The sequence below is a fragment of the Rhinichthys klamathensis genome, unplaced genomic scaffold (genome assembly GCF_029890125.1).
Source record: "Rhinichthys klamathensis goyatoka isolate OS25496 unplaced genomic scaffold, OSU_Roscu_1.1 h1tg000401l_1, whole genome shotgun sequence".
Classification (NCBI taxonomy): Eukaryota; Metazoa; Chordata; class Actinopteri; order Cypriniformes; family Leuciscidae; genus Rhinichthys; species Rhinichthys klamathensis.
Genome location: NW_026606902.1, coordinates 20,545 through 47,332, shown reverse-complemented (window position 1 = coordinate 47,332; position 26,788 = coordinate 20,545). Strand labels below are relative to the sequence as shown.

The 26,788-nt window shown below is 37.6% G+C and overlaps 1 protein-coding gene across 1 annotated transcript; it reads right to left on the bottom strand.

Annotated features, from left to right (window-relative positions):
* Positions 1 to 1,350: 1,350 nt before the first annotated feature.
* Positions 1,351 to 26,788, bottom strand: LOC130070322 (corticotropin-releasing factor receptor 1). Its single transcript, XM_056234686.1, has 8 exons — positions 26,669 to 26,788; positions 22,377 to 22,530; positions 21,429 to 21,489; positions 19,282 to 19,354; positions 18,965 to 19,050; positions 12,483 to 12,618; positions 8,863 to 8,904; positions 1,351 to 1,716 (listed from the first exon to the last, which is right to left on the bottom strand). Exons 1-8 carry the CDS (start codon positions 26,696 to 26,698, stop codon positions 1,576 to 1,578), a joined length of 723 nt encoding a protein of 240 aa, XP_056090661.1. The 5' UTR covers positions 26,699 to 26,788; the 3' UTR covers positions 1,351 to 1,575.

The following is a 26,788-nucleotide window of genomic DNA, read 5'->3' as shown; positions in this document are numbered from 1 at the left end:
TGGATAAGAGAGCTGGAGTGATTAATTGAAATACATTCAATTGCCTGCTTGGCTGCAGCTCCAAATGCAGGATAAAATCAAAATCCTTTTTGTTCTGAGACAAACACCTTATTTAAAAGATTGTGTTAAGTATTTAGCATCGGAGAGTGTCGTCTTCTACTTTAGCAGGCATCAGAGTCTTTCATGATGTTGTTCCCTTTCCTATGAGCTTCCTTCCTCTTTATCTCTGGGGTTCAGATATATCCTTGAGTCCCAGGATGCAAACTGGCTTAGAGAGCATTAACACGTACCTTTCGTCTTTGTAAAAATTGTTTACAGTTTTTCGCACTTGCACTGCATGATGTATGCAGCTATAGATGTACTCATAATTTCATAGCAAAAAGCATCCATGTTGAATGAGTTAGCTCACAGAAATGTATGAGAATCAGAGGAAACTATTACTAGCTGCAGTAATGTGTAGAGCAGTAAGAGTAAAGAGTGAGAAAAAGCATAAGGGTCACAAACTGAACAACTCAGAGAAAACTCCTTACATTTATCTCCAAAGTATCGAGTCAAAAGATTCAATAACAATAATGAAAGTTCACATTGAGATCTGTCAAAGATATTCAGTTTGTTTTCTGATTCCAATATACTCCCAAACCCTAAAACCAATACACTATATGACCAAAAGTTTGTGGACACCTGAAAACCAAACTCACACTCTTAAAAGGTTCCATAAGGGTTCTGTCAGGTGCTTGATATATAGAACATTTTAGGGGTTCGCATCATGGGATCATTTTATGGATTTAGTTTTAATTAATTTAGTTTTCATTGTAATAAAATGTTATGAATTAAGCAGCTCGTAAACATACTTTATTAAACATGAAAGTATTATGGAATAGTTTAAGACATTTCTCCTTATAGAGTCATTTTGGCATAACGGTTTCTTTAATCTATTAATTTAATCTAATCTATTTATAACCCCATTTAACCTTTTTTATATAAGAGTGGATATGTGCTTGCTTGCCTTAATTGAAAAATGTTGGCATTAAAAAGTTTATCCCCCCTAACAGCTTCCACTCTTCTGGAAGGTTTTCCAATAGATGTTGGAATATGGATGAAGGAATTTACTGCCATTCAAACATAGGTCTCACAATCACACTACGTTTGGCCATGTAGTGTATATTCAATATTATCCTACTCTGACAGTTCTGGAGACAAGTTAGGAATAAACTGAGGTCTCCAATCAGAGAAGATAGGTAAGCAGATCAGGAGGAGATAATGTGACATATAACTTTAGCTATTGAATGAATACACTCTGTCTGTCTTAATCAACCTTTTTGTGTCTGCTATCATTGTCTGAGACCACCGATGCTCTAATCTGTTTCTGAAACAGATTCTTCTTCTCGGTGTTCGGCAGGTGGACCTCATTGTTTGTGTATATTTCCACCCTTCATCTATGTTTCAGCTGAGGATCATACCCTGTTTGGCCCATAGGTGTTATCCCTGGGTTTTGCAGAGGACATGGATGATTAGTTGAGGACGGAAAGAGCGGAAGCAGAAGAAACGGGGATGGGCGCTTCGCTTCTGTTAAGGTCAGACGGCCGACGACTGCTTGATGCTGTGGAAACTGACCCGCGTTGGAGAGGTGGGAATAGACATGGCCCGCGCTACCCGCGCCCGAATGGAGTGCTTATCCTGCCAGCGATGCCACCGCTTACGAACGGCTGAGCGAACCTACGGACAAAAAGAAAGACACTTTACTAATAATATTAATAATTGAATGTAGCTCAACTATAGATAAAAAGGTTTCACTGCAAGTTAGTAACAAAATGTAGCTAACGCCATATATGAGGGGAATAACATTTAAATTACATAATTATCAAATGATATAATTCACATAAAATAGCAGTATTGATCTGTCACACACACACACACACACACACACACACACACACACACACACACACACACACACACACACACACACACACACACACACACACACACACACACACACACACACACACACACACACACACACACACTCTCTATCTATCTATCTCTCTCTCTCTCTCTCTCTCTCTCTCTCTCTCTCTCTCTCTCTCTCTCTCTCTCTCTCTCTCTCTCAAGAATATAAATCATTGTGGCTGCATTAAACCTAGTAAACATTAATTTACACTAAACACAAGTAAAACCCTAATATATACATAGTACTACAAGAGGCACGGTTAGTGTTGCTGGTTTTTTTTTTTTCAAGAAAGCTCTGAATATCAAGTCAAATTATGTGAAAATGACAAATGACATAAAAATGGTCAGACAAGTTATGAATATGTGATTTAAACAAAAAAATTAAGTGACTTTAAAGCCATTCGGCCTAATTTATTAATTACACTAATGTTGTCACATATATGTTCTATTTTGGCTTAGTTTCTTTGTGTTTTAGCACTGTTCCTGTTTGCCTGTGTGCCCTCTAATTTGACCCAGTTTCCTAGTGTGTTGATTAATCATTCCGTTCACCTGTCTTTCGTTAATTACCTAATTTAGTTTGTTCATAATGTACTCCATTTCATTCAGTTCTTGGTCCGGTCTTGTCTTTGTGTAGTGGATGTGTTACCCTGTGGATTATTGAATTTAAAATACTATTTCCTTGAATTCTTCATCTTCGTGCGCTCTAGTCACACGTGACAAATGTATAGTTCTGTCATTCATTTGTCAAACATGGCAACAAAGAGCAGCATGTATTTTCTGTCAAACCTGTCACCCGTCATGCTACTGCTCGTCATAACAGCGCTAGAATTTGCATTACATTAACCTTGTCAGATATCCTATGCTTTAAAATAACAGGAGAGAGAAGTGACAGTTTTTTTTTTTTTAAATAGACAGATCAGTGTTCTTATATTTAAATATAAATTCATCCAAATTTCTAATACAAAATGTAAAATTTTTAACTTTTGTCTTTGTTCAAAAAGATTTAATGAAAAAACAAAAATGTGGGAAGTTTTCAAAATATACATTTTACTCTTCGCAATGAAGTTATATTGAAATGCAATGTGTGGGATTGTTATGCACATGATGGAAGAAGTTTTTCTTTTTGATTACCACACCACTGTATAACTCATCTTCATTGTGGAGATTAATATTAACAAGACTAATAATGACTTACAGTATATTCTGACTTTCCCACGTGTGTGAGTGAGAAAGAGCGAGAACAGGTGTATATGTGCTTACGTGGGCAGGGAAAGAGGAAATAAACATGTGAACCTGCGTATCTGTCTGGCTGCGTGTGTGCGTGTGTAAGAAGCATATACGTCAGAGAAAAGAGGTTTAATTTACAGCTAATATAGAGAAAAATATGGACAAAGTGGGTGAGTGAGAAAGAAAGTGGTATAATAAATATATGTATTATAATATTTATAACATTTAAAAATAATTATAAATAATAATAATAAAGTATTATTATTATTATTACATTATGAGTGAAACGATATAATCTAATATATAAATATACAATGCCAGTTCTGAAATGGAACTCAACACTACGTCTTGGATTGACACTATAGGGAACATCACCAGCATGACCGGTGTCTGAAGCACGTGCGTAAACATGACAATTTTATTGGCCGGCGACAGTCCATGACAACGTTTCAGCACATTTTCGATTCGCCATGCATTTTCGTAAAAATGCCAATATTGGAAATCTACACAGTCGATTTCTCGCATCAAATGTTCTCAGAAGTGAATTTAGTGATGAAATAGTGTACAAAATTGTAGAAAAATTATTTACTGTATTAACCTGCCTCTCCTTCCTCGAATGCCGAAATGAATGCTGGGATATTTCTGCCGTCAAGTTCATACAAGTTACCAACCGATTCATCCTCGGTAAAATGGGCGTGTCAAGAACACTTCCGGGATTTTTAACCGTTCTTGCCAAAATGCAAACTTGTGTATTGGGACAGTACTTGGGCCACAAAAGATGACGTGTCACAAGAACACAAGTACAGACAAGAACACAGATTGAAAAAGGCCCTGTGTCTTCAGCTTTGTCTTCTGGAGCCGTTTGCTTGTATTAGCATGTTAAAGGCGATCATCATCTATTAACATTTGAGCAAGTGTTTCAGGAAGTGTGTGCCTCTATGTCCCAGGTTTTGTGTTTGGGTGAGGAGCATGTGCATTAATTTCTAGATGGTTCTGAATGCACCCATTGTGAGAAATTCACAATGAGTATGCTCTGTACGCACTTGGTCCTATTCTCGAGGGATATAGGACAAGTGTTTGAGCCCCGCAGCTTGGGCCCCTGAAGTTGTGGGGATCGCAGGTCAAGCTGGCTGAGGAGTTCGAGAAAGGTATGGCTAAGTCACTGGCTCAAGTGATCAACTGGATCAGGATCTACTGTCTCTTAAACATTCTGATCCAGTAGATAGCATGTTGCTGCTATGTTGCTGGTATCATGTAGCCAGGACGAGGCGGATGGTGTTGAGGAGGGCGAGGATATCGCTTGTAGTGAGCTCTCAGCCTGCCAGCCATGCATACTAGGAGTTGATGGAGATGATGGCCCATGCCACGACTAGATTGGATCTAGTTTGGTTGCGTCACAGACAGGAAGTCGCTTGTGTCAAACAAGCAGTTTCTGTCAGGCCATAACCGTCCTGCAGGTGGAGGAGTCATGGAGGAAGCCATATTCAGCTCGCATCTATCCCTTTAAGCATTCAAATTATTTGAATGTGGAGGGATTGCGTGAGCGGGGAAATGTGAGGATGCCTCCTGTTGAAGAGACGCTTGCGGGTTATCTTTCTCAGGGTGATGCATCCTCTTTGAAGGCTCCAACCCTGCCATCTAACCCACTACGGACTACCTCGCACGTGAACATCAGGGTGTGTGTGGCAGCAGATCAGGCCAGGGGTGCCTTACACACGATGGCAGTGCTGCAGGCTTAACGACAGATTTGCTTCAAGAGTTGTATCAGAAGTGGTCGCTGAGCTGCACTGCACCACACAATCAAACAGTTGCTGCCACTGGTCGTTCAATGGCAGTGATGGTGGCAATGAAGAGGCATCTGTGGTTGAACTTGGTGGACATCAAGCAGAAAGAGAAAACTCTCTGAACTTTGAGAATCTGTAGAGACGGAGGATGTGAAGTTTAGAGAGGCGAGGGCGTGGTCGGCAGTACAGTATCTTTGGGTGGATTGCAGAGGCAGATTGCCGGCAACAGCCATTTTAGGATTGTTTGTGATTTGGTCTTAGTGACTTAGGAGTCCTCTTGACTACCTTTTCACAGATTTAGGAGCTAGTTTTAGTGCTAAAATGCTTTGTGAAATACTCTCCAGAGCAAAAATGTAGGAGTCCTAAAAATTAGAAATGACACGCCCATTCATTTTAAGATTTTCTCCTAAATCTGCAAGTTAGGAGCTACTTTTAGCTTTTAGCTACTTTTAGCTAAAATACATTTTGTGAATACGGCCCCAGATCTGGATTTGGATCAGGACTGGTCAAAGGTTAGCAGCAAAGGTCTGCTCCCAGCACAAAAACAGATCATCAAATAATTAACATTTAAATCATACCAGTGTTATATATGCCAGTAATGAAACCCTGCATCGTTTGCATACTCGGCGTAGTATCATAGCAACCAGGGAACCCTCTCCCTAGCAACCAAACCTATGACATTTCCTTAAAGGCCCCCTAAAATCAAAATTTTTAGCTAAGTAAGTTTTTTTAGCTCTTAGGATGAATATGTTAGCCTTAATGTTATAAATAAGCTGGTGTGTTCCAAAACAATGACAAAATTCACATTTAGGAGATATAAGCATTCAAAACTTACAGTCTATCACTTACGCTAAAATAGATTATGGATTTTTATGACGTCACCGCGGACTTCAGCTTCTCACCACATCTTCTGTCCAATCAAATGCTCTCTAGAATCTGAAGGGTCCCGCCCTCTATGCTATAAATACCACCTGGCCAAAGCGACCGTGGCTGTACCTGATTGTACGTTCGGTAGTAAACACATGCTCAGTGTCAGCTGCTCGTGCTCATCAGTTCCATCAGTTAACTGTCGGAATTACTAGAGTAACATATACTCCGGGGTATTGTTTATTTCAAGTCGGAGTGACTGTCAGGCACGTCCAAAAGCAATATGGGTTGGAGGTGTGTGTTCGGTTGCTCAAACGCTCAAGTTTTATTCCGTTTTCAGAATTAAATGGCTAGAATTTATTCACACCTCTAACATTACAATTGAATCCAACGTATCAGTGCTCGGATTCGTTTCCATGGTGCTGTCAAGTACGACTCGCTGTCTGTGAGGTAAACTAAACGCTATTGGCTATTTGAAAAGGCAGAGGAGCCATTCAATATGTCCCACCTTAGCTTCCTGTTTCAGTGGAAATTATGTAAACGCATCATACAAAGCTGCATCATTCAGGGCACTTCAGTGGGCCTTTAAGCTGTGCTGTCAGAAAAGGTTGAAATTGTTATAGTCCTTTGACAACTAAAATGCCAAATACAGTTTAAATGCAGGGGAAGTAACCAGAAGCAGGTGGTCGAACCAAACGTATAAGAAAAATCAGTAATTCGGAGAGGGGGGTGGGGCGTTTTACTGAATCAATGTGTTGGCTTTCAGAAAGACGAGTCTGAGTACTGTAAAGGCATCTCTCCACAAATCAATGAGATGGATGTCAGAGTAAACATTTACACTTCCTCTCTGTCTTCACCTCATTTAATATACTTCTTAGGGGGCCTGTCTTCGAAACAGTCGACGGTCAAATATCTGTTGGCGCTCCAATGCGCAATGGATAGCGCACAGCTTCCACGCCGGTTGCTCTCTCACCAGATTGAGGTTTTGATTCGTAGTCACCAAAGCATGTGTCAACAATGCTGCCTGCACTGGAATTTATACCAGTAAACACTTCACAAGCCGCTGAAGCAGTAAAATATGGAAAACTTCCAAACATGTTTATAATTCAAGTCACTGTTATTAATGCTCAGGAGCGGAAGGATTTTATATTGAGTAGACTTGTGTGTGTGTGTGTGTGTATGTATATATATATATATATATATATATATATATACACTGTATATATATATAATTTAGTGGAGTACAAAAGTCTGAGATTACTAGTGAACTGAATTATCAAAAAGATCAAATATTTATTCTGCATTCAAGGTACATCATTGGCTCAAAAATCTGAGGGGCCGCGGTTTGAATGGGCATGAAATAGTTGCTGGCAGCCCATGGCACAGCATGCACAGTTGCCCATGCCTGTGAGGCTCAAAGGTCAGTCTCCACAGTTTATCAGAAGTGAACATTAAAGCTCTGGTGCTGTATGCAATTAACTTCTGTAGTGGGTGTCAAGTGGGGGGTTCAGAAGATCGAGGAGGTCAAACTCAATCGCGATCGAAAATTATCTGAAAAGAAACTTCTTACTTTGCTCTAAGAGCTTGACTCTCTCTCTCTTTATGTTTTTCTGTAAAAACTTAAAACCCCATGGGTCAGTGACTGCTGACACTTAAAGCAAGGTTTCAAATACAGCTTTCAGAGCGTTTGCTGAAAATAATCCCTGACATTCTTTTTTTCTTTCAACACGATAAACAAACTCTGCTTTCCCAAGTACATGTACAAGAAGGATGTAGTAGCATGAGCCATTAATATCCAAAACCTTACAAAAAACTTAAAGGTTTACAATGATTTCAGTCATTACTAGAGTTATCATGCTTTTCACTTTAGAATACTGATCCAAATAATTTTTTTTGTTAGTTAATAGTAGTTACTAGAGTGTTAATAATGCAATACTCATTTGTTCCTGTGTAGTTATTAATTAACAGTATTCTAAAGTGTTACCGAACCGGTCAAAGCCAAGCTATTAAAGCTATACTCAAACTTCAGATTCTCATGTGTTATTTGTATACCTTATGTTCTGATACTAGAGTCTTAACATGTGAATAAACATCCATTTTTATTCCATGCAAAAAAAGAAAGAAAAAATGGACATTTTGTTAAAAATCTGCAACGATAGTAAACTACAATAAACTATCCTTTTAAATAGTTTTAACCTTAATAAACTGCAATGCAACACGTTGAGATAAAGTGAACAAATGAAAGAAAGTGCTTTATTGTAGTTCCAAGCCAGATCATTTTGACTTTCAAAAAACTTGAGGCAAGTGTTTATTATTGTAGCTGTAATTCAGTACCACGGGCCTTTTAGTTCTGAACATGTTTGCGTAGACACATTGGAGCCAAAGGCCCCTTCTTCATAACGTCATGCATCTGACATTGCGGTGTCCCTTTCATGTACCGGGAACAGATCAATGTTATCACTTTGACTTTAAGCAACACTGTACGCTCTGCTTTGCTTGTGTATTCTGATATCTATCTGTGATTCAGGGTGACCTCAGATCAAGCCCCACACTTTTCTGCTTCCCTTGAACTTAAAATGACAAACAAAACAGCCCAGACGGATCCGATCCTGGATGCCTTTACCTTTAAGCATGTTCACTTAGGGGTACAACATGATGCGTAAGATGTGCTTACGTTTGAAATCTGGGCACAACGCTAAAGAGTAATATTTTGGCTGGAAATTCCCAAAGGTTTACAGTTTATTTCAAAGGTCATGTAATACAAGCCAAATTTAGACTTCACAGGAATGAATATTTTATGAGTGAAGAAGGTTTTTAGTTATTGGCTGCCAAAAGGGTGGCTTTGGGTTAACGGAGAGGGTCTCGATGTGATTCTTCTTTTGGTCAGGTCTCATCGGGCTGCCATGTTTGAGGAAATCTGAATTACCCGAATTAGACTGTTTACGTTGCCCATCGCTGTTGTAGAACTACGAGTAGTGGGGACATTTGTGCAAAAAAGCCTGTAAACAGAAGATCGGGAAAAGAGCTTTCTTACCTCACTGTTCAAAAAGCAGTAGAACACTGACACAAAGAAGCCCTGTAAAGAGAACGAGAGACATTTACACTTTATGAGATCTTTTCTAAGTAACACTCAAATTTCACTTACAACTATATTTCAAAGTCACCATTCACAACCCATTTTATCTCACATATTGTCTCAAGTTAAATAGGATATTCAATGTGAAATGGAACAAATAAGAATAATTTCAACCTTGCCTAAATTATTAGCTGTCAATCCTAAATTAATTAATTCTAAAATCATTTTAATGCTGCTGGTGACTGAGTTACATTAACAAAACATGAGTTTGTAAAATATAATGATGAAAACAAAACAAAAAATCCTTTCAAAATAAACTTCAAGAGGGAAAATGAAAATATGTGAAAATTACATCAAAAAAATAAACACTCCAAAACACTTGTGTAATACACAGCTCAACAAAAAGCCAAAATTCATATGCATATGATTTTGTATAAAAGAGAACCAATTGTCAATATCTCCCTTCTAAATCTTATTCATCAAATGATGGAAAATGCATAGACTTATGTGAGATGGATAATCTTAACCCTCCATGGACGATTCCTAATAAAAGTCTTTGAATGAACCAATAAAGAGTTTTATTGTCAATATGGTCACATTATATCCTGGTGGTTATTTTAAACTCATTTTCTGGCATGGCACATGTTGTGGAGGACAATGGAAATTGTATGACAATAATGCGCCCATACGCATTTTTCCACCCATTAAAAAAAAATTCAAATGAGTTAATTCATTTCCTTTATTTTAAAACATTTGCAGTTAAATTAATTATTTGCAGGTTATAAGGAACTGTTAAATTTGTTTGTTGCCTAATATTGTGTGACAGTGGAATGGATACGGATATGACTGTGGACAATATTGCATTTGTTATATTATGGGTAACATTTTAATAACAGCATGCTATGAATCATTAGTTAAGCATTAGTAAATCGTTAATTAATCATTTATAAAGCATTGTCACTACATTAATAGACATTAGTAAGCAGTTTATAAATACAGCTATACATGCTTTATTCTTGATTTATAAGCATATCTATAATTTGTTTAATAATTGTATTTTAATTCTTTATTAATGATAAATTTATCATTTCTAAACTAAGTATTACATTATTTACAAACGAGTAATTTAGGAGTTGTCAGTGGTTCATAAGATTTTTTAGAAAGTGTAAGTAAATGATTAAACTATTTAAATGTACATTTATACTGACTTGTAACTGTTTTGTAACCAAGTAACTATTACTATAAAAAATAAGATGTTAAGTATTTTGCGAGCTCATTAAATGTGAGGATTATTTATGCCTTGTATACAAAGGAGATTTAAAGTCTCAGTTAAAAATAGTTAACATCTTATTATTTAGACATATAGTAAAAGTTACTTAGTGTGTTAACAAATGCTTTATTAACAGGTATTCTTGCTGTAATCCGTGATTAATTCAGGTAGTTATAAAACATTTAGTAGTTGTCAGTAACAGCAACCAATCAGCTGCACTATGTAGATGATGATGCGATAGCTACCAAATTGAGTCAAGGACCTATCAGCCAGCGCCATCTAGAGTTTCATGCCAGAACTTGGTGGGTTTTATTTATTTATCCATTATTAAATTATCTGCCTTTTTAGTATCTTCATCAACATTTGCTGTTTTTAACATTAAAGGGGTCATATAATGGTACATGCACTTTTACAAGTTGATTGTACTGAAATGTGTGTTGGCAGTGTCTGTACACAACCATCATATAATGATAAAAATCCATCCTGTGGTTTTGTTTTAATCTCCTTATATGTTTTCCCCTGCCTCAAATCGAGCCGTTCGAGCCTGTGACGTCACAAGCTCGCACGCCCCTCCCACGATTGTTGATTGACAGCATCGTTTCAACACAGACCCGCCCTCGCTCGTGAGCCAGCTGTCAATCATAGTCTGCGCGGACCGGCGCGGTCATTGTTGATATGCTGGAGCACTGTCTATGAGCAGAATGGCGTCTAAGCGATTGTGATGTTCTGTTCTTGGGTGTAATAACGAACACAGCAGTCATTTTAATGTTCCTAAATCCGAACCGCTGAAGACGCAGTGGCTGAGTTTGTTTTCGAAGGGAATATTCCCCACGAGCAACGTCAATGCTCTCATGTTTGCGCGAATCATTTCACACCAGACTGCTTTATAAACGAGGGTCAGTATAAAGCTGGATTTGCTAAGAAGCTGCTCATGAAAAAAGGATCGGTACCAGATATTCGTGTTCCTGCTGAATCTCCAGAAGAACGGAAGTGAGTGTAACGTTTTATTAAACTTTATATTAATATATTAATCTTTGCAAATCGCTAGCTGCACGCTTCACAATGAATGCGTCTAAGGTTTACACTTAGGGTACATTACGGCATGTTTTCTATGCATGACGTTCTCAATATAATTCATAATCCCACGTTTATACTGAACAACGCGTTATGGTTATTGTGTTATTGAGTTACAAATGGTGTACGCACAGAACAGAGGGGCGAAGTGAGCAAAGCTCATTATCATTTAAAGTCATATGCACTGAAACGGCGTGCTGAAAACAGAGCTGTTTTTGACCAGGTAAAATAAGTGTTTTCTTACAATACTAATAAGAATTTTTAATTAAAGTATATTACAAACTTTTAATTTAGACCCGAAAGAATCATATTAGCTTGTACAAAAGTGGCATTATATGACCCCTTTAAGTAAGCTTTGAATCACTTTTAGTCTTTATTAAATTCAATCATATAAAATCTGTTTTTGATGAATTTCTTTCCATTGTCAAAGTGTTGCCTTCAGGCAAATACCTAAAAAGTACCTCCTCAAATCTTAACTTTCAAAATAGTTATTTTATTAAGATACTTTTCAGCATAAGATCCGTTTCAGCATGTTTCAGACTAATAAACCGTTCAGCATGTTTGTCTAACGAGAGTGCCCTAACATTCAATTTTCTGCCCAGATGAATTATCATTCCCATGAGGAGTTGGACAGATGTGGGGCCAGATGAATCTGTGGAAAACATGGCTTCAACATTCATGAGAGACCCCGGGGTTACACCAGGTAGCAAATGGTGCAAAACAGGGGATAGAGTTGACCTTGTGTGCTTCGAGTGACATGAACAACTGTGGATTGATGTGAGAAATGCACAAGGAAATGGATTGACGATTTCCGAACACGTGGGCGAGACGTCATAGAAAACAAAACATTATAAAACATTTAGCTGTGCAACTAGTTTGCAACTGGTTTTTGCAAAAACAAATGCATTTAGTGACCACTTTAGCATGTGATGTTTCAGCACAAAACCTGCATCTTATTCATTAAGCTGCCATCCAGTTTAACCAAGAGCTAAATGCACTTAAATAGCACTGACCCATATATATAGATTCTGTCATTGTCATTATATTCAATGCAAATTAGGCTTATTAGTTACTTATTCATTAACGCAGAACTTTTTTTTGTAAAAGATAGCATGTGCAAATAAATAACTTAGTGGGTACAATTCATTCTCAGAATTTTCACCTCTGAGTTGTAAAAATCAGATTCAGATCTGATTTATCACAATTAATATGGGTCAAAACTGTGCTTGTTTACCTGAAAGGACTCAAGGAACGAGTTGAAGTATATGAAGACAATCTGTGAGATCTCATCCTCGCCAGGGTTGACGAAGAACAGCATGTATGTGATACCGAGCAGGGGCAGAAGAACCAGTGTGGCTTTTACTGCTTTCCTATGAGATTCAGAGAAGAAGAGATGAGAATATGGAAACCAGACTTATATAAATAAAAGTCATGTCTTCAGATATTGCAATATTAAAAATTGCAGTAATTTGTGCCCTACTAGTTTTAATAAAATAAATAACAAAACATAATAACCATTTCAAACAGGTTTCCAGAACGTTGTGTTAAAAAAATAGACAGCTTTAATGTTTTAAAGATATATTAAGACAGGCTTTAGAGGAAATAAGTCTGGTGTAATCTAATCAACAAACAAAAAACAAACAAAAATAACGACTTTATTCAACTATTCATTTCTGTCACGGTGTGGGTTTTGTGTCTTGTCCCTTGTTCTTGTCTGTCATGTGATTCCCTGTTTGTCATGTGATCCTGCCATGTGTCTTGTCCCATGTTCAGCTGTTCCCCATTATGTTGAGTAGTCTTCCCAGGTGTTTCAGTTTAACCACGCCCCCTTGTTATCTTGTTTAGCTTGTGTTCCCTTGTATTTAAAGGAGTAGTTCACTTTTTAAAAAACTTTTGCTGATAATTTACTCACCCCCATGTCATCCAAGATGTCCATGTCTTTCTTTCTTCAGTCGAAAAGAAATTAATGTTTTTGGATTTTTGTCCATATAATGGACTTCAATGGTAGCCAAACGGTTCAAGGTCTAAATGACCGTTTCAGTTCAGCTTCAAAGGGCTTTAAACGATACCAGACGATGAATAAGGGTCTTATCTAGAGAAACGATCTGTCATTTCAAAAATAAATAAAAAAGTTAAAGTTTTAAAGGCACAAATGCTCGCCTTGCGAACTCTCCTGTTCGAACTCGTTCATCAAAATGAACGAATCTTTTTTCAAGTCATTGCCTCGTTCATCAAAATGAACGAGTTCGAACAGGAGAGTTCGCAAGGCAAGCATTTGTGCCTATAAAACTTTAACTTTTTTATTTATTTTTGAAATGACCGATCGTTTCGCTAGATAAGACCCTTATTCATCGTCTGGTATCATTTAAAGCCCTTTGAAGCTGAACTGAAACGGTCATTTAGACCTTGAACCGTTTGGTGCCCAGCAAAGTGCATTATATGGAGAAAAATCCTGGAATGTTTTCATCAAAAACATTAATTTCTTTTCGACTGAAGAAAGAAAGACATGGACATCTTGGATGACATGGGGGAGAGTAAATTATCAGCAAAAGTTTTTTTTAAAGTGAACTACTCCTTTAAACCCTGTGTTTTAGTTCAGTCCTTATGAGTTCTTGATGTTGTAACGTTTGCTGTTGTCTCCTTGTTCCTGGTTCCTGTTCTGTCGTGTACCCAGGATTACCTAGTTGTTTGTTTATTAAAGTGCTTGCGATTGGATTCACTCTCCGCTTCATTCCTGCCTGCACCGTTACAGAAGAACTCACCAACACTGAATCCAGCAGTATGTTCGCCAGTGTCTCTTCCCCAGCCACCGAGCAGGAGAGAGGACAATCTTTTAAGGGGACCCGGTTGGTCAAATTTCGCGGGACCCGTGGAGGCCGCAGTAGAGGAGGTGGTCGAGAGGAGTCCCGACACCACTCTCCACTCTGGCCCCTTTTCGACCCTGGGTTGGTGATGTCCAGCTCAGGGCCCCATTCGCAGGGCCGGTTCTAGACATTTGGAGGCCCTAGGCAATATTCATGTTGGAGGCCCCCCACCCCCAATAAAAAAACTCTTGAAACAAATATGATTCCTAACCTTTTAATTTATACAACATTTAATTTTAAATGTTGTATATTTTTACTTACACAGTACATAAGTTTGGACACATTACTATGTTTAATGTGTTTGAAAGAAGTCTCTTATGCTCATCAAGCCTGGATTTATTTGATCAAAAATACAGAAAAATATATAGTGAAATATTATTACAATTTAAAATAATGGTTTTCCTATTTTACTATACTTTAAAATATATTTCTGTGATGCAAAGCTGAATTTAGTGTCACGTGATCCTTCAGAAAACTTTATAATATTCTGATTTATTATCAAATGTTAGCAATGGTGCTTAATATTTATTTTATAACCTGTGATACTTTTTTTCAGGATTTTTGGATTATTAAAAACTTGTTTGAAAAAAGTCTTCACTATCACTTTTTATATATTTAACACATCCTTGCTGAATATTCTTTTTTTTTTTTTTTTTTTTTTTTTTTTATCAAATAAATGCAGGCTTGTAGAGCATAATAAGAAACTTCTTTCAAAAACATTCAAAATAGTAATTGGTCCAGACTTTTTACCAGTAGGCTACTGTATGTAGGCCTACATATTAATCAAACTTTATCTAAGGTAATCTCTTTTTTGTTTAATGAAGATGTTATTGTTATTTTGCTGTTTTATTCAATTTATTCACAGTTCCAGAATACCACTTCAGGAGATGAACATAGCCTAAGCGCTTTTATCATTTTTTTCATAGCTGCGGTATGGGCAGGGTTTTTCCCTCCCATATTTAATCAATATTGACTGCAGATATTGTCATATTATTAATATAAGTAATATGATATTATGCATTGCATTGTTAGCTTAAATATGCTATACACAAATCAAGTGGAAGAGAAAGACACGGTCGCTACTGATTAGAAAAAAAGAAATTCTAAACTGAATTTATTGGCGATATTATTGGCGTAACTAAGTAGACTATGATGTCAGGGTATAATCTAATCATCAGCAGAATTTAGAAGATAGACCCGAGATCCTTTATTTTAAACATTTAAAAATGTTGTAGTGTGTTGGCTTTTTAACTTTGAATACAAACGTCTTGACTTTTACTTTTGTAGCGTTTTTAGTCATCTCCCGGCGCGATGTTATTCATTGTACGCGCAAATTCAAAGCGTTTTGGGCACGTTAATGACGCACGTTAATGACTGGTTCCGTCCAGCCACGTCCAGCCAGAGCTTCACGTCAGCCACGTCCCGCCAGAGACCGTCCATGCTTCTCTGGAAGACACTGTGCTCATTGTGGGGTCCATGGCTGTTTTGTGTGTATAGGCTGCACACACATTCGATACAGCCCATGAACCCAGCTCACAGCCTTCTTCGCCGCTGGTCCTGCCCAGCTCAAAGCCTTCGCCGCTGGTTCCGCCAAGCACTGGCCCTTCACCGCTGGTCCCGTCCAGCAAAGAGCCCTCACCGCTGGCCCAGCCAGAGACAGTTCACGTCACGTCTGCCCAGCCAGAGACAGTTCACGTCACGTCTGCCCAGCCAGAGACTGTTCACGTCACGTCTGCCCAGCCAGAGACTGTTCACGTCACGTCTGCCCAGCCAGAGACAGTTCACGTCACGTCTGCCCAGCCAGAGACTGTTCACGTCACGTATGCGCCGCATGTCTCCTTGTTCCCGGTTCCTGTTCTGAGTGTTCTGTCGTGTACCCAGGATTACCTAGTTGTTTGTTTATTAAAGTGCTTGCGATTGGATTCACTCTCCGCTTCATTCATTCCTGCCTGCACCGTTACAAATTCCTTCTCTGTTGGCCTACAGAGAAGGAAATGAATAGTTGAATAAAGTCGTTATTTTTATTTGTTTGTTTTTTGTGCACAAAGTATTCTCGCCGCTTGATAAACTTAAGATTGAACAATTGTAGTCACTTGGACTATTTTAACAATGTCTTTTCTGGGCCGGCAAGTTTCGATCCTTTAAGAAGCCTATGGAGGAGTGAGCCAGCTCTCAGATTTAATCAAAAATATCTTAATTTGTGTTCCGAAGATGAACGAAAGTCTTACGGGGTTGGAACAACATGAGGGTTTTCGTTTTCATTTCGGGGTGAACTATTTCTTTAATGCCAGCATTTACATTTACAGTGTAACTTCTCAGATTTTCAACCTGCTTTGTATTGTTTCAATGTCGGTCGCAGTGGATTAGCGTCTGGGTATGCAGGGTATGCATGTGCATATGGGTCTGGGTGCATTGGCGCCTGCATCCATAAAGCTTTCACGTCATTCGCTTTCACAGAGATCGTGCAGCACACACACAGAAACATTTAAGAGTAGAGAAACCTTGTCAACGCTTCATTACTGAAACTACATGCTACATTATAACTGCATGCTACATTATATTTCACTGCATGCTATGCTACATTATATTTCTCAGCATCGAGATGGAAGCATTGCTGTTTTGTGATTTGTAAAAAACTTTCACAGTACAGTATTGACCAGTTAACCCTTTCCAGAGTGCCTAACTTCACTATTCTGATTTGTAAAAAAATAGCACTGAAAAGGCATGGAAAGTTTTATTTTTACAGCTGACCTTATTGCATATGCATTTGTATAAGTTTGCCTTTCAGACACTAAATTTATGGGAGGAGAGTATTTAAATAATCAAAGTGATTTTCTATGGTTTTTCTTCAAGACTGGTCCTTACATTGTAAAGTCAGTTACATAAAAAAAAAAAAGATTGTTCTAATTTGTAAGTAAGACAGATTACCTCTTGTCTAACTGCTACTAGGTCAAACTTGTTCTTAAGACTTAACTTAGAGGCTAAGTTTATGGAACCGGACCCTGATTTCCATTTGATTGACAAAATAGTATTAGATTTAACACACATTTAGCATTATATTCTACATACAATTTTATTAATATAGTATTTTTAGCCAGGTGGTGTCTGAATAATGATACACAGAGTAACGTCACAGTTGCGCTATGACATTGAGATGAATTTGGTTTAATCAGTATGTATTGCATTTGCTATGGGAAACTGACTGTGACTGTAAAGGACATTAGTCATAGTTGAAGAGAATATGAGTATCACACACACGCACGCACGCACGCACGCACACACACACATCTTGTTTACTATCTTTGTGAGGACTCTCCATAGACGTAATGGTTTTTATACTGTACAAACTGTATATTCTATCCCCTTACACTGCCCCATCCCTAAACCTACCCATCACAGGAAACGTTCCGCATTTTTACATTTTCAAAAATAAAAATCATTCTGTATGATTTATAAGCCTGTTTACCCATGGGGACCTCAATTTAGGTCCCCACAGTGACACGAGTCCCCATGAGTCTGTGTGCATTCAGGTTTAAGTCCCCATTGGGATAGAAAAACATGTACACACAGAGAGAGAGAGAGAGAGAGAGAGAGAGAGAGAGAGAGAGAGAGAGAGAGAGAGAGAGAGAGAGAGAGAGAGAGAGAGAGAGAGAGAGAGAGAGAGAGAGAGAGAGAGAGAGAGTGAGAGTGTGCCTTCAACACATCTATCCCTTCCTCTCTTTTTCACACAACAGTTTGGCACAGCAACTAACAGCTTATTATAAAGTTCCAGTACTCAGAACAGACACAAAACATGACTAAATTCAGTATCTCAGTCTGCTCATCCTCCTCCATCTACTCAACAGGAAAGCCAAATCACAGTGTGCAATGTTTTTTATGTTAAAATTTTAATATGCAGAGCAGAGGCAACTAGATGTAAGCCATTTATATGATTTACCCATATAGTGTAAACACTGTGTACCTATTAAAACTGCTCTGTTACTCTGAGCCTCCGAGCAGCCCAACACTGCAACATTTGCTTACACAATAGAGTTATGCTTTCCAGATTCATATTCTAGCTCTAAATTCTTACTGTATGTCAGCAGTTGTCTACTATCCTATCCTTTTGTATTCATTATTATTTCACAGAAGGAGTTTAGGATAAGCGTCTGAGGTAACGTAACATTTTCTACACTCATTTTGAGGGAAATTATCCAGAAGTTTGGTGTCATCTTTTACTCATCAAGGACGTGCTAAATTGATCAAAAGCCATCTATAGTAATACTGTTCTTTTGAACTTTCTATTCATCAAAGGATCCTGAAATAAATTATCATGGTTTCCACAAAAAATATTAAGCAGCACAACCTTTTTCAACATTGATGACAATAAGACATTTTTCCTGAGCATCAGTGCTTAGAATGATTTCTGAAGTATCATGTGACACTGAAGACTGGAGTAATGCTGCTGAATATTCAGCTTTGCCATCACAGGAATAAATTACATATTTAAATATATTCCAAAAGAAAACAGCTTTTAAATCATAATAATAATTCACAATATTACTGTTTTACTCTTTTTTTTTTATCAAATAAATGCTAATGCAGCTTTGGTGAGCATAAGAGACTTTCAAAAACTTTAACAAAAAATCGAACGACCTCCAACTTTGGAATGGTAGTGTATATTGCTAAGAGTACTACTAAACTCATTTGGTAGGTAACACCCTATTTTAATTAGCCAACATGTTTAATAAATTAAACCCTACGTGGCAGGGGCATTTTATGTTTCTGCATGAAGTCACCTATCCCAACAATGAGCAACCTCTGTGCAAAACCTTTCTTTTGGGATCTGTCTGTGCTGAATAATCTATCTCACCTGTACTGAATGGTCTCTGAGGTAGTGGAGGCCCTCAGTTTAGTCATCAGGATCCTCACAATGTTGAAGAGAAAAATGAAATTAATCTACAGATGGAGAGAGAGATAGAGAGAAAGGGCACTCGATTTTACACACTATAATGGCAAATATGAATTATCATCAATATGAAATTACACACATAAATCATGGAAGACATAATAAGACTCATGCGAAAGAGGAAGGCACCAAACAAATAAAAAATGCTAAATTACTTGTACGCTCTAAATCTCATGAAACATTTGTGTAAGTGGACATGAATCAAGACTGTGCTGACTCACCAGTAGGACCAGGATCATGGGACCCTGGTAAATATAATCAGTGTAAATGCCGGCCCGCTTCCCAAACCAGCACCTGCACAGAAAGAGTAAGATACCTTAATTTATGATGAAGCACCTACAATTATTATAAAGTATATATAATATTTTGACCCTATTTCTTCAGACAGCTTAACTGTTTATCCGTGTAACAATAAAAATGGATTTGGAGATAAATGTTTATTATTATAGTGCAATGATTAAACAAGCCTAGTGAAACAAGTTCAGTAAAGTGATTAAAGACGATCCACTGGAAAATATATAAATAGAAGCTTTTCCATAAGAAGAAAAGAAAGAAACAAAGCAAGGAAGAGAAGGAAAGTGTGTCCCTAGGGCAGATATGCACCAGATTTGTTAATCTTACCGTTTCAGTTGGGTACACGGCATAATCAAGACTGTCTCGGCTGAGTGTGTCAGTTTTACAGGAAGGGAGAAACATCTGGCTTTTGGGGATACGTCTGAATGGCAAAATGCTGTCATTTGTGGAGCTCAACCGAAGAGATGCACAAATTCATCTAGGTAAAACAAGCCTCAGTTTTTTTTTAAATGCGCATGTTTAAAAAAATACTTTTCTGGGGTCATCTACATCTGGTTTGTGACAGTGAGATGAATTAGGTTTAAGCAGTTGGTTAAGGGCTAGGTTAATCCGGCAAGCCTCTACCAAGGGATGACTACATTTTCAAAACTGAACACCCGATAGATGTACAGCCATTGATATTAACCACATAATCTGTGTACACTTGTATGGTTAGCTGCATTTTATAATTAGCATTTAGCATTGTTTTTTCCCTTTCTGTGCAGAGCTGTGACCCATTTTTGGCCATACACAATGCACCAGTGGAGAAGCGCTGCTCCACAGTGTTCAGCAGATGTAAGTGAGAAGGTAAATTAAAGAGGTGTTAAGGATTGTTAACAGAGACTTTTTAATTATGTGAAAATTAGTTTGTTTAGTTTGGTAGCACTCCAGAGGCTCCGTTTAACAACAATTCACACATTAAGTTTAAATTTGGCATATACTTTTCTATACACAGTCTAAAGGAAATAAAAAGTCACTTTTTATCCATCCATCCATCCATGCATCCACCCATCCTTCCATCCAATAATCCATCCAAAACATCTATCCATTCATCCATCCATTCATCCATCCATTCATCCATCCATTCATCCATCCATCCATCCATCCATCAATCCATCCATCCATCCATCCATCCATCCATGCATCCACCCATCCTTCCATCCAATAATCCATCCAAAACATCTATCCATTCATCCATCCATCCATCCATCCATCCATCCATCCATCCATCCATCCATTCATCCATCCATCCATCCAAACCATCAATCCATCCATCCATCTATCCAAATCATCCACACATCTACCCAACCACCCAACCACCCAACCACCCACCCACCCATAAATTATTACACACTCCCTACTTACTTGTGACATAATGACACAATAAATCTAATTAATGTAACTACTATTTAATTCATATTATACATGGTAAAACTATTAGTATTTCACATACAGAAGACAGTAAATCTGCAAAAATGGTGAAAATATTTTCATATATTACAATAATGGCATATTTCATGCATTTAAACCTAAATATAAAGCCCGGACAATGGATATTATATACCCCTCTACCCCTATTTAATATGAATAAATGAACATTTTTCACAATGAAACATCGTTTCTTTGTAGTGTCCCATCTTGGGACTAAAGCAGTTAATGTGGGCTTTAGTTTAATGTGTTAGTCATTTGTTAGTTTTTATTATAAAGAGTCTTTTTATTTAGAAGATCTTTTAACTGTATATATCAAGTCTTGACTACTATTGAACTCTGGGATGTTTACATCAGTGTCACTCATCAATTTTGTGAGTAGCAGGCGTTAATTAGCATCACTTACAGAAAGCTTCTCTGGCTTTATCGTGAATCGATTGTTTAATGAGCAAGACGAGGGTAGATGATGGAGATAATTGGGGTTAATCTAACCTTTAATTGCTTTTATTGTAAATTAGGTGAGGGAGTTTGTGTGTGTAGAGTAAAATGCAGATATTATACAGAGATAAAAAAGGAAGAAAATGACAGAAAGCATCAGCAAACTCACTTTTCATTGTCATAGTACAGCTTGCCAATGGCCCATGCGACGATAATGGGGAATGGAATACCTTCGGAAAAAAGCAGAGCAAATTTCTACTCACTTACTTTGAAAATCAAAGACATTGTACAAACAGTATAATTGATACTATTAAGGGACTGTGTGATAAATCCTCGGCAATGACTCATTTGCAATGCATTTTTAATGAGGAAAATCCAAGGCTTGTTTATTCGCATAATAACTCGTCCATGGTTCAGAAGAGAACCTGATCAAATTGCAATCCTCATTAGTGTAATTATCTACTACTGTAGCTGTGTCTCTTTTTTCAAGTTACTAATCAAAAGTAATTTAATCAATGATGTACTTTAAAGGCAACATAAAATCAGAGCTGACCTTTTTTTGCTTTCTTAGTTCATGTAATGCACAATCCTGATCTTGCTGTGTTTGTCTTAAAGGGTTAGTTCACCCAAAAATGAAAATTCTGCCATTAATTACTCTTTTTAATTAGGACGGTTGCCTCCGCCGAAGTCCATTAAAACCTAGACAATGGACACCTCGAAGGACAATGAACCTTTTGAAGCGTCAAAGTGGTAGTTGCGTAGCTATCAATGGAGAGTACAGAACTGGCTCAGATTTTATAAAAAAATATATCTTAATTTGTGTTCTGAAGTCTTACGGGTTTGGAACAACTCAAGGGTGAGTAAATGATGACAGAATTTTTCAATCTTTAATCAAAACTACTTTCCTCTTTCAATGATGTCTTAAATCCAACCCTACATATGCTATGTGACACAGCAATACTTAAGATTATGTACTTAATATGGGTTGTGTATTGTGTATTGTGTGTCACATTAACTTTAAAGTAAACGGACATGTTCAGGGTCATTTTATGAAACAGGTACAGTACATGATCCAAAACTGGATAATTTCCAGAGTTGTGCATCATGGGATACTTACACCAGCCTATACATATGAACATCCATTTCCTCAGTTTGTCAGTGGAGTATGTCAGTACTATGGCTGTGTGCAGATAGCAGCCCTCTCCAAACATCCAGAAGAAGTTGGTCACATGGAAATAATTATACGCTGCTGTGACCAGCCTGCACCAGATCTGAGAGCGATGAGAGAAAGAGAAATCAAGTTAGATGTTTAGAAACTGTCCTAAATTGTACCCTAGGAGATCACCATGCCACTTCTTGTAAGCATTCTCTGTTTCAAAATGCTTTTATTTTAATAGCTTGAGGAAATGAAAGCTTGTGCGTGATTACGTGTGTGTGGAATGTCTACTCTTTATGATTGAAGCTGAGTTCAAACACCAAGCAGGGGATAAAACCGTTCTACTCTAAAAGAAGGGACTTTACAGATGGGTGGGGGGTGTAGGGGTCTGAAACATGGCCCAGAGATGGAACAGATTTAGATGAAAGTATGATAAAAGCCAGTGGGTTATCGCTTCGCATGACAGGACTATCAGAAGTACAAAACCTCTCAGATGGTCCTGAATATCAAAATATTTATGGGTTTGACAGATCAAACATAGTAGAAAACACAGCAGAAGGTTAACTGCAGCACAAATCATAATGTTTCATATATAATCTTTAAGGTGTTAGTATTTTTTTGTTGTAAATATTTAGGTGTATGAATTAAATAGTTCCTATGATAGTTTATCAGTTAATACTGAAGTAATAATAACAACAGTGTTGTTATTATATATATATATATATATACATATATATACACTGAACAAAATTATAAACACAACACTTTTGTTTTTGCCCCCATTTTTCATGAGCTGAACTCAAAGATCTAAGACTTTTTCTATGTACACAAAAGGCTTATTTCTCTCAAATATTGTTCACAAATCTGCCTCAATCTGCGTTAGTGAGCACTTCTCCTTTGCCGAGATAATCCATCCACCTCACAGGTGTGGCATATCAAGATGCTGATTAGACAGCATGATTATTGCACAGGTGTGCCTTGCATATATCCCAGAAGAGAAGTCTGAACATTGGATAAAGCCTGATTCAAAATTCAAAAATAACATGTTTTAATTTGTTGACATATTAGAGTCAAATGTTTTTACAGAGGGGATTTTGGATATCTCTTTTTATAATTCCATTAATCAGAAAAAAACTGTCAACAGAAAAAAAAAATTCGCCCCGTTTTTAGGTATAAAATGTTGTATAAATCAGAATCTGAATGACATATGAACAAACCCCTCTGTAAAAACCTTAAGAATATAGCCACTGTAGTCACTTGGACTATTTTAACGATGTTTTTACTAACTTTTACTAACTTTTCTGGGCCGGCAAGTTTCAATAACATAGAAGCCTATGGAGGAGTGAGACAGCTCTCAGATTTAATCAAAAATATCTTAATTTGGGTTCCGAAGATGAACGAAAGTCTTACGGGGTTGGAACAACATGAGGGTGAGTAATTACTGACAAAATTTAAATTTTTGGGTGAACTAACCCTTTCGGGATTACAGTGAAGACTGTGTTGCCGAAACGCGTAGATCTACTTTTAACTAGTTTTAATGGTTTAACCAGTTCATTAAAGGCTGTTTACTTTACCACATGCGTTATTCTAAATTTACGAAAAAATATAGGAACAACTGAAACCACACGTACGCAAAAAGCACTTACTCTGTACGGCCTTATAATCGTGTTATAAAAGTTATATTTCATCCTAACAGGATAATTATATTAAAGTATGTTGCATTGATACGTCCATAATTTGTAATCCATATATAAAATTATATAATAAAATTATTAAATAATACAATTTAATTTAATCTTAAATACATTCCATCATATAGTTTAAGAGTAAGAAAAGCTGCGTTATAGCCTTCAGCTATACGCGTATGTAGAACTGGCTAATGAGAGGTCTGTAATCTGGGTATATTTATTGTGAGAACTGGTGAGAATGGCACACTTGGCATTGCTCGAGGATCGGGCGAGAGCGCGTCTGCAAACAGCGTCAAGTTTGACGAGTGTGAAGAAAGGCTGTAAGGAAAGCGTGTGCAGAAAGCTCTTATATGAAGATGGTTTGGGTGTGTTTTATGCAAATGACTAACCTTGTACATGGCCGCTCATTTAGAATACTCCAAATTCACTAATAATAGAACGGTGTTAAGAACAAATTCATGTGCATACGAATGTGTTGTGAATTAAGCGGATATTTTTCGTGAGAAGTTCTCCTGTGCGTACAAATGCAAAATAATCCACGCTATTTTTAGGGAATGAGACCCAATGTTCTTCTGCAATATAGGGTATATACTTTTTGTATGCACATAGAAACAAGCTGATTAATAAACCAACTGACAGAGAAAAAAAATCTAAAACATGTGAATGACAGATGTTTAATGTTTAACGGACAGGACAGTAAGACAGTACTGCACCTGGATAAAAGCTGTGACGCTCCTGACATTTGCAAGAGTCACACTGGCTTCAGTGTGTGTCAGGGCCCTGTTTAATCCTAGCCTCCGCTCTTTTGTTTTGGCCATATTTCATAGCTCTGTCATGCTGTTGTCTCACGAGAAGATAAGAAATCTGTCACTCTCGACTCAAGATTGAAAATCACAGTTGTGAGTTATGACTGAAGTGGGAATTCAAGTGTCACTGAACGATTATAAACTTTCAGACCTGTGGCTTCTCGTTAAAAGGGGTGACTTTTCTCACAATCTGTAGGAGAAAGCAAAATCTCAGTCTAACACTTATATCAGCCTTATGGGCTTGAGAAACTATTGTAGACTCATTAATTCCAGGCATTAATCAGCAAACTAATAGTCCATAGACCATTACATGTATTCTGTGGTAACGATTTTATTTCAACATGTGAAATAGTGGGAAAAAATTTAAAGCTCTCTTAGTCATAAAGCCTTCCAGCTCTCAGAAGTACTTCTTTTGAATTGTACAACCCTCTTTCATAATAGGCCCCCTGGTGTGACAGGAATTTAGGACCTTGTAGAGATTACAAGCTTCTGTAGGATCTTTATTGCTAATTTTGCAGTTATTTACAGAACAATGTCTGTCATTAACTGGCATTGTGTAAATTATCCACAAAGTGACACTTTTCACAATAAATGTGTCATTTTGCGCTATTAAACTCAATGAAAAGCAGTTGGCTCTGACTTGTGAGCCTTTCCTAAACGAATGCATCTTGTACATACAGCTAAAAAGACAATGCAAAGCTGAACCTCATTAAGCGAAGCGGATCGAATGAGTCAAGATGTTCTTTGTATAAACCACAAAACAACTGGGATCACTTGCTTGAACCGTAATTGAAACGATTCAACACAAGTGCATCAATGACATCGTGTATTTACACAATTTTATTCACAGTTAAACAGACAGCTCTCCATTTTGTCCAAGAAGGCTAATTTGATTTCATCTAGAGAGGTCAATAGTAAGCATTTGTCTTCAAAAAATTTCTTATCACTTTTAAACATCTCAAAGGAACTTTACTTGAATCTAAACAAGGAGAATTAGGCCACTGCTTTCTATATACAGACCTGGAGGAATGTGTAATAACCACTTCCTCCTGAAAACACCTTGCAAGTTTTTCTCTAGGGGAGTTCAGAGGTAGAATTAATGTGCTGCTGTGCAAAATCTTAGCATGAAGAGGCAATTAAGTCGGCCCTTGCAGATAAATAGATACAAATTATGCTTTGGCAACAGCAAAAGATAAGTATCAAGGACAAACATGGTGGAATCGAACTCTGATACCATCCGAAACGCCATGTGCATCATAGAGTATGAGGTTGAATTTGAAAGTAAGATGGAAGAGCCCTTTGGGACTGATATAGACGTGGTGGTAGATGAATTAATTGCTCGACTCAGATGAGTTGATTAAGAAAGCACAGAAATGTGGAGGGTAATTAATTCTCAGAGAAGCATATTGGACGATGAGCTGTTTGCATTCCTCCCAAAACACCCACAGATACACGTCTAGTGCCAGTTAGATTTCCACGCCTGTAATGAGTGCAGAAACGGAGACCCAGCTGTCAGGGGCAGTTTTTGAATGCAATTAATAAACTTGTGTTTCTCTGCATGTGTGCCAACAGAATGAGGGAATAACAGCGGGTTGAAGAGAGGGAAATAGTGAGAACGAACAATGGATTGAACAAAAGAGCGGGTGTGCACATCATTTGTGAGAAAGAATAACAGATTATGTGTGCACTGGTTGTGTATTTTGAAAGGAAAGGTAATAGGAGAAGGAGAGAATATTTGTCATCGTATGTGTTTACTCACCACATTGCTCTCATGCACCTCTGGATTCATGGTGAGCTGCACCACAAACCAGGTGGCATTTCGCAGGATAAATGCCGTAATCAGGTTCCAGTGGATGATATTTCTCAGACACCGGATACT

What these genes read in the sequence shown, in the direction of transcription:
- LOC130070322 (XM_056234686.1), bottom strand. Translation starts at nt 26,698, where the DNA reads ATGAATCCAGAGGTGCATGAGAGCAATGTG. An exon ending in TCAGAGACCATTCAGTACAG is followed by an intron (nt 12,619 to 18,964) that starts GTGAGATAGATT and finishes TGAATCTCATAG; the next exon opens with GAAAGCAGTAAAAGCCACAC. An exon ending in ACTGCTTTTTGAACAGTGAG is followed by an intron (nt 1,717 to 8,862) that starts GTAAGAAAGCTC and finishes TTTTGTCCGTAG; the next exon opens with GTTCGCTCAGCCGTTCGTAA.